We start from the raw sequence: 17,516 nt of genomic DNA on the forward strand, positions 1-17,516 counted from the left end.
GTGTTAAAAAGACGAATGCACAGCAAGGAGATAAGTTTTGCTTTTGGGTTGACCACAGAGAATTAATTATGTACACTAGGGAGTGCTAAAAGCAAGCAAAACTGCCAAGTGGGCCTGTAAACATAGTAAATCACAAGGATCATGAATGGACACCATTGTTTTTGATTAACGATATATTTGAGTGAAGCATCTCTGACCCATGCTTGGTTTTTCCTGATCTATATCATATTGTATAAAATCACATAATGTAAATGAATACTAAAAGAATGTGAATCTGTCTCAGTACTTGCCCTGTGTTACACAAACGAACCAATTTAACACATTTCTGTTGCCAAGTCCTGCACAGTGGGAGAAGATCAGTGTGGCAGAGGGCAGAAAGGTGTCTTTGTGCTGACTAAAACAGACTGCTGAGGGTGCTCTCTCTTCCTGTCCAGATGCTGCTTGGGAGGAAGTGAGTGGCTCTGTAAAGGAGAGGAAGCAGCACCTGGAACAGTCCAACAAAAATCTGGACATCTTCCAATCAACAGAGCTGCAGCTTGACCAATGGCTTTCTGAGAAAGAGCTGATGATGAGTGTCCTTGGTCCACTCTCCATAGACCCTAACATGTTAAAGATGCAGAAGCAACAGGTTCAGGTTAGCAATGGCTCACATTGCTGGTAATAACTTGGCTCTTGTACATCCTGAATTACTGATATTTTCTTTTCTATGGACTCCAGATCCTCCAGAATGAGTTCAAGAGTCGTAAACCTCAGTATGAGCAACTTGACGAAGCGGCCTCTGCCATCTTGAGCTCATCAGGCAAGCAGGAGCCTTCAAGTGGGAAGCTGGTGAGGGAGAAGCTTGCCGCAGTCACCCAAAAGTGGACAGGCCTCACTGGGCAGCTGGGCCAGCGAGACAGCCTCATCGACCAAGCAGTGGTGAAGACTGGCCAGTTTCAGGAGTTGTTGAAGAGCCTCAGTAATACCACCACTCAGCTGGAGAATCAGCTTACCAACCACCACACCAACAGCACCCAGCCTGATGCTGTGAAGAAGCAGCTGGAGGATGTTCAGAACATCTCAGGCCAGCTGAGAGAGGAGAGGAAGAAGCTAAAACAGGCGGAGGCCATCAATTCAGAGCTGTTGGCATTAGTGACTGAGGACTATCTTAAAGCAGATCTAGCTAGGCAACTGGAGAATGTCAGCAAACCTTTTAAGCAGCTGGAAGAAAAAGCAGGTTGGTCTTTTTATGTGCCACCGCATAAATGATGCAAAAGGTGTTTAAGCGATGTCTTTCTCACTCAAATATCTGTCTGTTGCAGCAAAACGAATTGAACAGTTAAACTCAACCTTTGCCAGCTCTCAGCAGTTCCATCAAACCTCCAAAGACTTTCAGTCATGGCTCGCTCAGAAGCTCCAAGAACAATCGACGCCCCTGCCCATCTCTGCAAAAGTGGACGTTCTGCAGCAAACCTTGGAGGAGCATAGCAAACTCCAGACAGCTCTCAAAGATCACGGGGAGGCTTACACTACGATCACTGGAGAAGGAGAGATGCTGCTGAAGAGCACGGAGGGTGCAGAGAAGTTAGCTCTGCAAGGACAGCTCCGTGCCCTCGCTTCCAACTGGGAAGAAGTGAAGAAGACATCCGCAGAACAGGGCGATCAACTTCAAGCTGCTCTCGTGAGATCTCAGAAGTATCACGACCATGCAGAGAAGCTGAGCTCTTGGATTCAGGATTGTGATGCCAGTCAGGGCCGTGTTAAGCTAGCTGTCGATCCGGTTGCTGTTGAAGGATCAATTTCTCAAGTGAAAGCTCTTCAGAAGGATGTGGACAAGCACAGAGGAGTGGTGGAGCAGCTCAACGCAGCTGCTGAAGGCCTTCTAGAGGTGGCTAATGCCGATGTTGAAGCTGTAAAAGAAGAGAAGGAATCCATCGGTAAAAGACTGGATAAAGTAGTGGAACGACTACAAACCAAAAGGGAATGCCTGGAGAAGATCTCACACACGATTAAAGACTTTAACGATGCCTACAAAGATGCAACAGGTCAACTTGAAGCAGCCAAAAAGCAGTTGGATTCCTATGAATCACAGGGCATCCAGGCACACAGCAACAAGACCCTAACAAACATGAAAGCTCAACATAAGAGTTTAGAGGGAGTGCAGAACCAAGTGGAGCACATGAAGGCCTTGGCAAAAGATCTTGTAGCGGATGTCCCGGATGCAGAAGGAGTGACAGACCTCCTACTCCAGGCAGACAGCGTGGAGAAAGATTACAGCAACCTGAACATGAAGCTGGAGGAAGCATGCCAAGTGATGGAGAGTAAACTACAGGGGATTGGACAGTTCCAAAACAGCATCCGCGAGATGTTTACACATTTCACAGAACTGGATGATGAACTTGACAGCATGTCCCCAGTGGGTTTGGACTTGGCCACCCTTAAAGCACAGAAGGACAGCATTCAGAGTTTCACGGCGAAGCTGCAGGAGCTGATGGCTAACACGACCAGCGCTGGAGACAGCTGTAAGCAGATGATTAAAGAGTCGGAATCATCTCCTGATCTGTTGGGCCTGAAAAGAGATCTGGATGCCCTGAGTAAGCAGTGCGGTAAACTGTTTGATCGATCCAGGAGAAGAGAGGTCCAAGTGCAGAGCACTCTCACCAAGCTAGAAGAGCTGTACGATGAACTCCATCAAGTCGAGGAGAAACTCCTCAGAGCCATCGACAAGGAAGCATCTCAGGAGGTGGTCGCCATGGAGACAGATGCGATCAATCAGCAGCTAGAAGCCTTTAAGGTACGTTGATCACAGTTTAATATTTCACATTGATTTTATTGGTCAAAAAAGAATTTTTTTTATAATTATTTAAAATAGAAATGGGAATTCATCTGCAGAAAATCATATTTCTTTCTAATTTTTATTGCATACATTTAAAGGGCATCACATTTTGCATTCTTTTGTGCTCTATTGAGGGTTTGTACTGCCTCTATAAACACTTCAAACTAGAAAAATGGCGCATCAGTTTTTGTCAGTCTTTGTTTTTAGGAATTATGTAGCTAAAAGGAGCTGTTTCAGAAGGTACCCATTTGTGATGTCACAAACGGGGAAATTAGACTTAAACAAACCTCTCACGTGCCAGAGAACTGCTTGAGGAGCAGCAGCTCTGCTCCAAGCCCGTCCGAGACATTGGATATTGTCAACTTAAAGCAGCCAAAGTGGGGGATGGGTGGGCGGGGCCAGTTTCAACTTGTGTTCTTGAAGGTTCATTCTGGAAGGTATTTAAAATGTCAAATATTACTATAATAAATTGCAGTCTGGTACAAACTCTTCTATCTAAAATAATGTAATGATGCTGCAGAAATTTGGTATAAGCCAGACTACTCCCCCACCCCCCACCCCCCAGTTTCAGAATAACAAAGTTAGATTTTCTTTGCTGCTTTTAAATCATTCACATGAATTGAAGACTGTTAGCATGAAGCCAATGTGTGGGACAATACTCTTTAATGAGCATGCTCCCTACATTCTTGGCAATCTTCTGGGGACCGTGGGGGCTATTTGGGGCATTTGGATCTAACAAAGAGCTGAGATCCATGTTAAATGATGGGGCAAGTGGGACAGACCATAACAGCCAGGTGGTTATCAGCAGGGTGCCACATGATTCAGTCCTAAAGCTGATCTTCCACCCTGATCTCCTAAAATTCACACAGCTGTTTTAACTGGTTTGTGCCGTTTTAATGGTTGCAATGGTTTTAAAATGTAAAAGTTGGAAGAATTCTGGTTTATTTTCGATAATCATAAATATTTCTATAATATTCTTTTATCGTTTATTGCAATTGCCTAAAAAGTTTGCAGAAGACTTCATTGTTATCAGTTAAAGTTAAAACCCAGTTTGCTTCATATTTCCAGACAGATCCAAATATTTGAAAATCTCCTGAATTCCTGTGGGGTCCCCTTGAGAGGATTAACCTATATTGGATGTGAAATAATAAAAAGGCTTTTTTTTAATAGTATTAGGTTGTATTACAGTAAAACATGGTAAACAGCTGTGTAAAGGCAAATGGCTGTCCAAGGATGTAGGTCAAGGTTTTATTTTATTTTTGGGGGGTGGTGGGGTGATTTATTCTGTGCTCATGCAGGACTTCATCCTAGCCTTGCATAAATTAAAATATCGCTGATGTGTGGGGGTGGAGGTGTCAGTTTCTTTGATGTTTGTTATGCGGTAAAAGCTAAGCAGCTGTGTTGTCATGGTGCACACCCAAGCTTTGACCCGCTTTGAGCTGAAAGGAAACAAATGGCCTCAGCTGCGTGTGGGACGTCCTCTTTGTTATGACATCTGACATAAGTGGATTTTAGCAAACACTGTTCAAATGTAAAAATTCATGCAAGTATTTGTGAAAACATGACTTGGTCAAACCGTGCTTTACTGTTGGTGACCCAGTGTGAAGATTAAGTGTGAAGACAGCGTGTTGATTGGTCTCTCGTGTGCTCTGTTGCCATTTTAGGATGAGTTTTGAAAGTGACTTTACAGTTTTATGTCTCCCAGGCACCTGAAGGTCACCGTGCATGTATGTTTCTGTGCAAAAGTTATTAGCCAACTTTCATTTTCGGATTAGGCATGTCAGTTCATTTATTTTTTTGTCCTACACTAGTTCACTTTAGTGATTTTTTAAAGCTTCTATAGAACAATGCAGTCAAGCATAAATGCTAAAAAGTGGGCAGATGTTTAAGCATCTCCAAAACAGGCTGAATAATTATTAATCCAAATCAATGAACTGTTCACTGTTAAAAACATGTTTTAATGATTATTTTTGTTGACTTTTTCATGCAGGCGGAGCACAAAAATAGTCTCCTACACCTATCTACTTCTGATAGAAAATAGATGGTGAAAGTCTAGGATTTGAACTGTCACTTTCTTGGGCTCATCCATCTTGACTCACGACGAGGAAGGCTGTTGCTGTTTTAGTGTCCAGAAACAGCAGAGAACGTCTCAGCTAGCAGAAGTTAACTGTTAGCATTAGCAACTCAACCACACAGCAGAACTCCTCCAGGCTTGTGTAATTTGTGGAGATAAACATCCATGTCGCAAAAGAGTCGGATGTAGAGTCGCGTTGCTGTTATCCAATCCGGGGGAAGATGTCCAAATATCAGGAAATAAGACTCCAAATCCTGTCGTGTTAAGCCCTCCTTTGATGTGACAGGCTTGTTCATGCCGATGCAAGCGTTTCTGTGCGTTCTTTACCCCGAGTACGGCTTTCAAGGCATTCATTCCTACCAGAAACTACCGCAAATGTATTGATTAAATGAGTTTAAATGAGTTTACCACACCTTTAAAAATAATGCAAAAGGTCTGAATCTGTGGAGGCAAATAGAGGGTAGTTTCTAACTTTTACAGAGTAGTAGATGTTCTCATTTGTTCCTTAAAGGTCCGTTTCAGTGACGCAACACTGCGGGGGATTGTGTGTGTTTCTTTTCTCTTTGTGCTCAGACATTACATCAGGTTCTCCTGCTCTTCTCAAAGAATTCCTGTTCTCTTAATCATAACTATTCCTGTTCATTGATGATGATAAAGCATTCACCACTATAGGACATTTGTACTGCTGCTTCTGTGTTTCATAAGGGCACGTTCTCCTTTAAGTGTAACCTGATCCTCTTATGGGCCAGTTTCAGCAGATATTGCATACATCATCTTACTCACAGGTGATTACAGTGGGGCAAAAAAGTATTTAGTCAGCCACCGATTGTGCAAGTTCTCCCACTTAAAATGATGACAGAGGTCAGTAATTTACATCATAGGTACACTTCAACTGTGAGAGACAGAATGTGAAAAAAATCCATGAATTCACATGGCAGGATTTGTAAAGAATTTATTTGTAAATCAGGGTGGAAAATAAGTATTTGGTCACTTCAAACAAGGAAAATCTCTGGCTCTCACAGACCTGTAACGTCTTCTTTAAGGAGCTTTTCTGTCCTCCACTCGTTACCTGTATTAATGGCACCTGTTTGAACTCATTATCTGTATAAAAGACACCTGTCCACAGCCTCAAACAGTCAGACTCCAAACTCCACTATGGCCAAGACCAAAGAGCTTTCGAAGGACACCAGGAAAAGAAGTGTAGACTTGCACCAGACTGGGAAGAGTGAATCTACAAAAGGCAAGCAGCTTGGTGTGAAAAAATCAACTGTGGGAGCAATTATCAGAAAATGGAAGACATACAAGACCACTGATAATCTCCCTCGATCTGGGGCTCTGTTTCAAAATATATTTAAAATGAGCAAGAATAAGCAATTGCGATTTAAAAGAAAAAATGTTAAGAAAGAGAGAGAGTGAATAGGAAAGAGGGAAACCAGTGGATCCTGAGGAAGGTGGAATAGGTGGGGAGAGCAGAATAAAGAGAGAGTGGTGAAGAAGGTCATACAAAAGCCAGCTTGAACAAGTGAGTCTTCAGCTGCTTTTTGAAGGAGACCACTGAGTCCACTGATCTCAGGCTCAGGGGGAGAGAGTTCCAGAGTCTGGGGGCCACAGCAGCAAATGATCTGTCACCTTTGGTCTTTAGCCTGGTGCGTTGCACAACCAGTAGGCTTTGATCACTGGACCTCAGGGATCTGCTGGGGGTGTAGGGACTAAGAAGATCACCAATGTAAGATGGTGCTTGTCCATGTAAGGCCCTATAGACCAGAACCAGGATCTTGAAATGAACCCTGAAGTTGACTGGCAGCCAGTGAAGCTGGAGGAGAAGTGGGGTGATGTGGGTGTATTTGGAGGACTTGGTCAGAAGCCGAGCACAGGCATTCTGAACCACCTGTAGACGGTTCAGGGAGGCTCTGCTCAGACACGTGAAAAGAGAGTTACAGTAGTCTAAGCGTGAAGAGATGAAAGTGTGGATAACTGTCTCAAGTTCAGAGCAGGACAGAATGGGACTCAGCTTAGCAATGTTCCTGAGATGGAAGAAGGAAGAGTGAACAAGAGAACTGACATGAGAATCCAGGGTGAGAGCTGGGTCAAAGGTCATGCCAAGATTCCTGACGAAAGGTTTGGTGTGGGAAGCAAGCTGACCAAGAGTCTCTGACTTTGGGAACCAGCTTGTCTGGGGCACAGATGAGGATCTCAGTCTTATCTTCATTCAGCTGTAGAAATCTCCCAGCCATCCAGGTTTGATAGAGTCTAAGCAGGTGTGTAACAGCTGCAGCTTAGACATCTCATGGGGCTTAAAGGAGATGTACAGTTGGATGTCATCTGCATAAAGATGGTAAGAGATTCCTTTGAAGGAGCTCAGGATGTGCTGAAGAGGAAGCAGATAGAGGAGGAAGAGTAAAGTCCCCAGCACAGAACCTTGTGGGACACCATGGGTAAGAGAGGTGGTGGAGGACCTAAACTTGGAGGCGCCCACAGAAAAGGAGCGCTCAGAGAGATAAGAGGAGAACCACTCCAGAGCAGATCCTGATAGGCTTACCCGTCTCTCAGCCTCTCCAGTAGCAGGTGATGGTCCTGGAGTGGCCTAGCCAGTCTCCAGACCTCAACCCTATAGAAAATCTGTGGAGGGAGTTGAAAGTCTGTGTTGCTCTGCGACAGCCCCAAAACATCACTTCTCTTGAGAAGATCTGCATGGAGGAATGGGCCAAAATACCAGCTACTGTGCGTGCAAACCTGGTAAAGACCTATAGTAATCGTTTGACCTCTGTTATATCCAACAAAGGTTATGTTACAAATTATTGAGTTGAATTTTTGTTATTGACCAAATACTTATTTTCCACCCTGATTTACAAATAAATTCTTTACAAATCCTGCCATGTGAATTCATGGATTTTTTTTCACATTCTGTCTCTCACAGTTGAAGTGTACCTATGATGTAAATTACTGACCTCTGTCATCATTTTAAGTGGGAGAACTTGCACAATCGGTGGCTGACTAAATACTTTTTTGCCCCACTGTATGTAATTTTCCACTCAATCTCAGTCAAATTAAATGTTTTGTGATACAGAATTAAATTTTTTCTCTTGAAAACTGTGTGATCATCTGACTTCACTTTTAAACACCTTACTTGGTAGAGAACAATTAGTTTGTTTGTTCGTTTTCCTCCGCCTATCTGAGTCGTGGGGGGTAGCATCTTGAGTAGCATCTCTCAGACTGCCATCTCCCCAGCCACCTCCACCAGCTTTTCCGGCAGGACACCAAGGTGTTCCCGTGCCAGATTGTAGACATACTTGCTCCAACGTGTCCTGGGTCGACCCAGGGGCCCCCTGCTGGCTGGGCATGCTCGAAACACTACCCCAGGAAGGTCTCCAGGCGACAGCCTGCCAAGATGCCCAAACCACCTCAGCTGGATCCTCACGATGCGGAGGAGCAGCGGCTCTACTCGAAGTATGGCTGAGCCCGGCCACCCTCCGGAAGAAAGTCATTCCGGTCGCTTGTATCCACGATCCTTACCCAAAGCTCATGACCAGGCTGGGACAGAGATCGACCAGTAAATCGAGAGCCTTCCCTACTGGCTCAGCTCCTGCTTCACACCACGACAGACGGTTCAGCGTCCGCATCACTACAGATGCTGCCCCAATCCGCCTCTTCCGCTCCCTTCTTCCCTCCCTCTTGAACAAGACCCCAAGATACTTAAACTCCTCCACTTGATTCAGGACCCCTCTCTCGACCCGGATTCGGCAGTCCACCCTTTTCCAGTCGAGAACGATGGCCTCGGATTTGGAGGTGCTGAGAACAATTAGGCCAAATCGTGTTTTACAAAACAGTTTTATGAAGCAGTTTTTTGATTTCACTTAAGAGTCCTGGCTTCAAACACAGGCTACGTTGGGTTTTAAAAATCTATGATGAAATGTTGTCCTTATCTCTTATTAACTGATGCACACAGCAACAAGCACTGCTGTGTTTTGGTAACCATGTGAACAAGACTGTTTAAACTGATAAAACGAGAAGATTAAATTAAAAGATTAATAATGACTGATAAATTTGCTTTTCTCAGTCTGGATGGATTTATTTTTCTGCTTTTGTTAAGGGTTAGGGTTCATTGATTCCTAAATTGGATGTTTTAAAAGGATAAAGATGAGTGATTATGTCCCCAAAATAGTATTTCTTTATTAGAAACAAAGATTTTTTTGTAACCGGCCTAAATAAAACTTACAAGTGTGACATCAATGGTCCCTTAAATGTATTGAACTGCATTAAATTAGTGGTTTTGATTTGCCAGCAGCCTTCTTATTTATGTTTGCAAAGCTGATCAAAAACACTGATGAACTTCTAGTCAAGCCTTTAAAATCAGGGAAATAAAGTCCTGTCATCATTTGTTCTCATCACTGGGCTTTAAAAGCCCACAGTGCACTTGGCAGAGTTGTTGGTGTTAAATTACCTGAGACTTGTGCCTCCCTCAGCATTCCATGGTAATTAGGAATATCTGCAGGGTCCTCGGCGACTGTTCACAAAAGAACCTGGAGAGCAACGAGAGAAAAAAGGAAAAACGTGTATCTGTTTCAGCACATTGTGATGTCATCATCGAGGGCTGCGGCTGCCTGCTGGTCTTTTGTGTGTGTGTGTGCATGCGTGCGTGTGCTTGTATGTGTGGTTGTGTGTGTGCGCTCACTGCTTCCCCTCCCCATCCATTCCCTTAGTTGCTGAAAACGAAGGAGAGTGAGTGACTGTCAGGATGCACAGGGTGGCTTAGACGTGAAGTCACACGGGTCGAAGAGAAATGGGAGAGAATTAGAAAAGGGTCATGTGTCCACCAATCAACTGGTGCCGGAGCAGCTCTGAGCACAAATGGAGTTGTGGCAGATGTTGTCTGAATAATGAGCAGGGGGCGGGGCTTTAAACCTTCTGCCAGGAGGGCATCTGTCAGTGCGAGGAGAGCGATGCGAGAGGAAGGGCAGCCTGTTTTTTTTTTTTTTTTTTTTTGTTTATCTAAGAGTACCAGCTCCCCTCAGAGCTGCCTGCGTTCTTCACTAGACTCTGCTGGATTTGTGTGCGGATAGTTTTAAGACTTTCATGAGGATTCATGAGGACAAAGGAGCACTTTTACAAAAGGAAAAGGATTTATATTTCGGGAAAAGCCTGGAGAGGATTCTGGAAGAGGTGACTCTTCTGAAAGACAGGACTTTAATCCCTAATTTGGAGAACTTATTTTTAGAAACATGGTTGGATGTTTTCCTAATGAACTATTTACCTACAAGCGATTGTTACATTTATTTTTTTAATATGAGGAAATGCATTGTATTTGTTTGTTAATGTCTCATTCAAGACAGCAGAAACATTATTTAGCACAACGTTACTGCTCATTTAAGTTGACCAATAGCATTTTGCACTAAACCAACTCGTGCTGGATCTCTAAGGACTTCAATGCATCTTTACCATTTGTTTTTATTCTGGTGGTGAGCTTTGACGGCCGTTTCATCATGGGCAAACCGCTGAGCAGACCAGATTGTCTCAGACAAAACCCTTCCTGTGTTGGGAAGGGGGAGGAGGAGGAGGACATGAACATCGATGACTGCTACGTCCCCCAGAGATCAATTTATGACACTGTACGACTCAATGAGCAGATCGACTCAGGATCTAAGGGCAGCCTGTCTTCCCAACGCTTTGCGGGCACCTTACCCTACACGCATCGCACCTTAGACTTCAGCAGCCTGTGTGGAAACGGAGGCCTCTCAGCTTCTAGTTCTTTCGAACTCCGTACCAGAAAACCTGCCATGCTGGATGAGCGTGCAGTCTTTGATGGACTCAAACTCAACGGGAACATGATGAGCGACACGGTTCTGCCAAAGTCACGTCTTCAGGGAGGAGAGAAGAAGGAGCATCCTTATCACCGTAGGTCATGGAGGAATTTTGCACCCAATAATCTCGGCGAGTATGCCAGCCGCAGCGGGACTTTGTCTGTAGAGAGACCGGCTTTGAACGGCAGGACAGAACAGAGTACGACCAGCTCACTCACTTCGGAGGAGGATTCGGGTCTGTACAGTCCCTCTGTGGAGAGGGAACGACAAGCACACAGGTCCCACAAAAGATCGGGCCCTGGTAAAAGGAGTTTCTCGTCCTCAGAGGCGATGCATAAATCCGGAGACCTGAAAACCGGACGTTCGCTCAGCTCAGGACAGGAGGAGTTTCCGTCCTCCCATTCAAAAGCCAACCGATCTCTTTACCACAGTAGCAGCCTGATTCAGGAGCCACGACTGAAAGAATCTTGTGTGGTGAAGTTTAATGAAAAGGATACTCTGAGCAATGGGGGGTATAAACTCTCCACAGGGAGGTCATCTTCAGGGTCAACCTCCAGAAATCAAAACAACAGTACTGGCTGCCGTTCCCGGACGTTAATGGACTACGATGAGCTATCCACAGCTGAGCTGCTTGAAGACGGCTCCTCTCAGGATGACTGTGAGCTGGTTAGTGTGGTGGTGACGCAACCTGAGATGTACAGAAACTCTGGACCTCTACCCTCAGAAGGCTGCAAGCAATCAAATCCACATACTATGCAACAAGGAGTGTCTGACTACAACATGGAAGAGCTGGAGGAGTTCCTGCAGTCGCTGGAGGCCTGTCTCCCTAAAAGTTTACACACATTCCAGCACGCAGGGGAGCATGAGATCGAGGCTTTACTGAATGCCATTGCTGCGTGCCCCGAAATTGACCCCGTGGGGTATTTCTCCTCACAGGTGCCCCAAAATAGCTTCACCTTTCAATTCTCTGTTTTCTTTTATGAGCTGTTCCAGCACATGTTACCGCGGTTGATAAATCTCTTTACATGGTTCTTTTCCTGGATACTGGATTCTTACATATCTGATTATGTGATGGGGAAATTAGATTCATCTCAGCCTGGAAGTCTGTCATGGCTGGGTTTTAGTGAGTCAGTCAGATAGTCAGCAGCTTCTAGTGGGGAGTACAAGAACGCACCACTTTTAGGTTTGAAAGTGAGGTTCACTGAGAAATGTAGCATGCTTGTTCTTTTAGAATTACCATAGGTCATGCTGAGTTTCACAAGCAGGCTGAATGTGAAAATAGTCTTCCACCCCGTTTCCTGTTAAAGCCGCCGAAAAGACATTGATGGGGAAATGTGCGGGTCGGAAAGCCACGCAGATCTACGTCACACTATAAATTAGTACTCATAGACTTACCGATCTAGGCTTGCGACGGGGAAGGTAGAGATGATTTTTGCTGCCGGGAGAGAGCAGAGCACATCTTGGCTAGTAGAAGCTAACCATTAGAATTAGCAGCTGCACAACAAGACGGAACTTGTTCAGGATTGTGTTATTTGTGGAGATAAAAAAAATCAACCTTGCAGATTGAATGAAGGCAATGGAAGAGTCTTGCTGCTGTTAGCCAATCAGAGACCAGATGATTGAACATTATGAAAAATGATGAGTGAGGCCCAATCCTAATACCTGCACTGCGCCCTTTTGTGAAGTGCACTTAGACGAGGTACACAGTAAAGGCTGATTCATGCTTCTCCGTCTGCGTCAGTGCGGAGACACGCAATGCCATTATTCGTCCTCGCGGGCCTGCTGGAGAGCCCCGCAAGGACGGACGGAGTCAAGCTCTCTTTTCTAAACATCCATCCGTCGAGACGGAGAACGCAAGCTTGTGATTGGTCAGGGCACCGCTGTCATCTACACCGCCGCCATTTCGCCCTCAAAAACATAAAGAGAGCCGAGGATAACTAGCGGCAAACACGGAGAAGCTTGAAGAATACCTCGCGAAAAAACTCTAAAAATTTGAACGTTTAATTCTCCCGTGACTGGAGGAGTGAAAAGTTACGCAGCAAGCATTTTATTTGTGGGCGGAAATAACAGGAAACGTGGGTTTAGAGGTGGCAAGCACATGAAGAGGTGGAAGAGAATGAGAGACAAATTTGCCTGTGTTAAAAAGTCTCTTATATACAAAAAACACAATAGAAACACACCATCTTGGACCGGATACATGACAGGATACCACAGAACAGCGCTACGCCCTCTGTTGTCATGGTGGGGAATTGCTTTGCAACACTCCCCAGGAGACGAAGGAGGCAAATGTGGAAGTGCGAGGGCTGGGATCGGGTCTAAGAGTCAAAAATTTGCTGTTTTCTGCCCCCCCCCCCCCCCCCCCCCTCACACACACACACACACTCCTTCGTCTAACTTCAGGGTCCTGAAACAGAAGTAGCTTTTTTTTTTCCCCAGAGACGGATTTACAAGGCATTCATTCAGACTCAGAGACCACATCAAATGTATTGAAATAACCAGTGTAGGCCTACTTTAACCTTGATTAAGTCTAGTATAAATGATTTCATTGTGACATTTAAATGGTATAATTTTTTAATTTTGTTTTGTTTTCAGACATTCCAAAAAGAAGACATCGATCCATTGCAGACCCAGTTTCATGACATCAACTCGCTCGGGCAGGGCCTGATCCAGAACGCTGCTAAAGGAACCAGCACCAAAAAACTTGAAGATGACCTCGACGTCATCAACTCAGAGTGGAATACTTTAAATAAAAAGGTAAAAATCAGGTTTAAATTCATATTTACATTTACTTTATTCTATTAAAATCTCCTTTTATTGCTTGATTTGGTGTGATACACTCTGTAACTGTGGTCTGCAGATTGCGGAGCGTTCAGCACAGCTGCACAAAGCCCTGTTGCATTGTGGGAGGTTTCAGGATGCTCTGGAGTCCCTCCTCAGCTGGTTAACTGATACAGAGGAGCTTGTAGCCAATCAGAAACCTCCCTCTGCTGAGTTTAAAGTGGTGAAGGCACAGATACAAGAACAGAAAGTAAGTCTTCATCACAATGAACCGAATCTTTTTAAAAACACAAACATTTAGTTTGTCATTCATCTTATTTAACTGACATCCATTGTTGACCATGAGCATGTCACATAAAGCTCTTTATTTATTTGGAGGTTACAAGATTGACCGTTTTTCCATGAAACAAAGCTCAATAACTCTCGTGCTTTGTCTGCTTTTGACAGCTCCTACAGAGGCTGCTGGATGACCGAAAGCCGACCGTGGAGCTGATGAAGAGCGAGGGAGGGAAGGTTTCGGAACTGGCAGAATTAGTGGATAAGGAAAAGGTTGCAAAAGAGATTGAATGCCTAGGGCAGAGGTGGGATGCTCTGCTCAAGAAAGCTGAAAACAGGTCTGTGGAGATGGTGTTTGTGTTTCTGATTTCATTTGGGAAAGTTTAAAACTTTCTAAAATTATCCAACTTCTTTAAACATTCAATTCTTTCTGATCTCATTCAACTTAATTCCAGTTAAAACGGATTGCTGTACACCCTTTTATTCCTTCTTCATTTACACTCACTCGCCACTTTATTGAGTACACCTTGCTAGTACCAGGTTGGACTCCCTTTTGCCTTCAGAACTGCCTTAATCCTTCATGGCATGGATTCAACAAGGAAACATTCCTCAGAGATTTTAGTCCATATTGACATGATAGCATCATGCAGTTGCACCACATCCCAAAGGTACACTATATGTTGAGATCTGATGAATTTGGAGGCCATTTGAGTACAGTGAACTCAATGGCATGTTCAAGAGACCAGTCTGAGATGATTTGAGCTTTATGACATGGCGCATTATCCTGCTGGAAGTAGCCATCAGAAGATGGGTATACAGTGGTCATAAAGGGATGGACATGGTGTAAAGAATGGGTCGTTTACATCGTACTTATGAACCATAAAATGTGAGATTCCATAGAAATATGAAATATCAATCTGATGGATCTTTGACTATTTTAACCAGAAGATCGAAACTTTTTATTGCAGGGATTAAGCGACACTTCGTATTAACTTCAAGGAAAGAGAGAGAGTCAGGTTTAAAATAGTTAAGAAATTTATTTCTACACAATTTAAACAAGACTAACTTAAACACTCTGTGTACTGATGGAATTAAGGTGGAGTGAGACGTGAAATGAATGATGATGGTGTGTGTGTGTGGAACGTTATTCAGAACCAGCGGATCCGGAGAACCAGTAGTTCTGAGTGGGAGTGAATGTTTCGCTCTAAACTTTAGTAGGATATTTATAACACATGAAACGCCATCTGTCGGTCTACATACCCAGGGGAAGCCTCCGTCAGATCCAGAATGCCGAGGTCCTCGTAGACCCTCCTCGGTACCGAAGCCAGTAGAAAAGCGGCTGTGCCGACCAAACTAGTCTTGGAATGCTTCCAAGTCACGACAGATTATCACTGGCGTCTCCGAGACCTTGAAGGGGTCATGAGGTTCAGCTTTTATTCTGAAGGAACCGTTGCGGTCAGGTGTAACTTGCAACAGATTTTATCCAGCTTGTCGAGGTTCTTTTTGGCTGAAGAGGAAGTCCGGATGGCCTGTCTGAGACTTCTCTAGAACGCTTGAACTAAAAAGGTGGTGTGGGATAGTTTTTATAATTGTCATATTTTGGTTTACTGGCGAATCAGAATTTGACATGCAAAAAGAGGGTTAATACAAACACCACGGATAACCACGCATAGTCAGAAACGAAGGTTCTGATTGGGTCAGACAAAAGGAAATGCGTCGTGTGGCTTTAGCATTACGTGTCATTAGTGTTTAGTGCAAATGTCCAAGATTATAATAACTTGTAAAATACTACTGATCACAGGATTATAATATCAAGTAATAACATTGTCATTTCACAGAATGATTGAACATTGGGCTCACATTATTATTGGTAATTAACAAAGTTGTTGATTATGTATTTATCAAAATAGTTCTTAGTCTTCGTCTTGGTAACAAAGGTGAAGCAGTTCAGTGAGCAGAGTGCATGAAAGACCTTGGCCACTATCTCATGTAGATTAGGCTGTCAGTGACTTTATGTCTCTGCTCGAGCAGACGCAGCAGATCATGACCTTTAGGCATCGACTGGACAATTCATTTCCATAGACTCCAATAACACGTTTTTGAGGCTAAATGGGAGGTGGCCACCACCGCCATTTTGACCGTGTCACAGGTTCCGTCAAGCCCAGACAATTCCACAAAAGGGAAGAGAGGTGGAGCTGAGGGTGGGGCTGTAAGGCTGGGATCAACTGACGACACCCGGTCGAACTAGCTACAAGCTAACCTGAAGCTAACCCAAAGCTAACACGGAGGTGGGAGCTAAGCTAACAGAGGTAGCAACCTAGCTACAACCGGAGTTAACTGTGCACAACACCAGAGCTTCTGAGTCAGAGATAAGCTGGGCTGACCGCTGGGTAAAACCGGGTGGAACACAGAGGTCTCCTGAAAGCTGCTGAAAGCCGGCAGCCGTGCAGCAGACAGAAGCCGCGATCAGACAGAGATGCGCCGAGCTGCGGGGAGGGGAGAAACGGGTGGAAAACATCGGTCTCCTGAGAGCTCCACAAGCCGATAGTCGGAACCCAGCTCCACCAACATGTTATGTTCCAACCCATTTTCTAAAGTGCAGCATTATGTTAAATGCATTTAAATTTCATGGTTAAACGGTACATGTTAACATCTAAGCTCAGCTCGGCAGTGACCTAAAATACATAAATATAATTTTACTTATCGAGAAAAATGAAGTGGAGACTCCTTGGACGCTCTATTAGTGCAATTAATGCCACAGCAAGTCATTTTGTCCAACAATTGCACAAAAAAAAAAGATCCAAAAAGAACGCACAAACACAGAGACTCAAAATCCCGGAACAGTTTCCAAGCCAGACCGAGGCTCTACTGAGGCCTTTCCCCGGAGCTAGCTCTGTGGTCACGTGGGCCTGATGCTCATTAATTATACAGAATTTTAGGCTTTTCATACACTTAAACAGAAGAGTGAGAAAAAAATTCACCCCCCTCAGAGTTGTCATGAGTGTAAACTAGATCATTTAAACCAAAAACATGTTTTGGAACCAGGCTGTAAACATGTTTATTTCTGCTGTGAAATTGGTATTTTTAACATGGGAGTCAATGAGGATTTGCTCGCTTCTGACACCAGCCCCCAGCGGATGAGGGTGGAACTGCAATTTTTGGTACTTCCGGGTTGGCCTCAATTTGAGCCGCATTGTGGGGGCTTGCCTTTAGGTCATAAACAGGACATTCATGACGCTACAATGGTCAGCAACGATACTCAGGTACTGTAGGGTATGGCGTTGCAACAATGATCAATTAGTTCTAAAGAGTCCAAAGTGTGCCAAGAAAATGTTCCCTATACCATAATACCACCACCACCAGCCTGAACCGTTGATACAAGGCAAGATGGATCCATGCTTTCATGCTGTTGATGCCAAATTCTGACCCTTTCATCCAGATGTTTTAGCAGAAATTGAGGCTCATCAGACCAGGCAACATTTCTCCAATTTAGGTGAGCCTGTGTGAATTGTAGCCTCAGTTTCCTGTTCTTAGCTGACAGGAGCAGCTCTAGGTGTGGCCTTCTGCTGCTGTATTCCATCTCTCTCAAGGTTCGATGAGTTGTGCATTCAGAGATGCTCTTCTGCATACCTTGGTTGTAACAGTTGTTTGACCAGCTCAGTAGCCTAGTGGTAGAGTGTCCGCCCTGAGACTGGGAGATTGGGGCTTGAAGTCCCAGTTGGGTCATACCAATGTCTTTAAAAATGGGACCCAATGCCTCCCTGCTTGACACTCA

The 17,516-nt window shown here is 44.4% G+C and overlaps 1 protein-coding gene across 34 annotated transcripts in view; it reads left to right on the plus strand.

Moving 5' to 3' along the window:
* Nucleotides 1-17,516, plus strand: part of dst (dystonin) — a 145,719-nt gene that overhangs the window by 98,303 nt on the left and 29,900 nt on the right. For all 34 annotated transcript variants that reach the window (XM_070542442.1, XM_070542447.1, XM_070542443.1 and 31 more), the window contains 6 exons: nucleotides 435-634; nucleotides 718-1,216; nucleotides 1,302-2,773; nucleotides 13,280-13,441; nucleotides 13,545-13,715; nucleotides 13,913-14,079. In XM_070542442.1, the coding sequence (XP_070398543.1) occupies nucleotides 435-634; nucleotides 718-1,216; nucleotides 1,302-2,773; nucleotides 13,280-13,441; nucleotides 13,545-13,715; nucleotides 13,913-14,079 (2,671 nt within the window). The remainder of the gene's footprint in view (nucleotides 1-434; nucleotides 635-717; nucleotides 1,217-1,301; nucleotides 2,774-13,279; nucleotides 13,442-13,544; nucleotides 13,716-13,912; nucleotides 14,080-17,516) is intronic.

The sequence above is a fragment of the Nothobranchius furzeri genome, chromosome 12 (assembly GCF_043380555.1).
Source record: "Nothobranchius furzeri strain GRZ-AD chromosome 12, NfurGRZ-RIMD1, whole genome shotgun sequence".
Taxonomy (NCBI): Eukaryota; Metazoa; Chordata; class Actinopteri; order Cyprinodontiformes; family Nothobranchiidae; genus Nothobranchius; species Nothobranchius furzeri.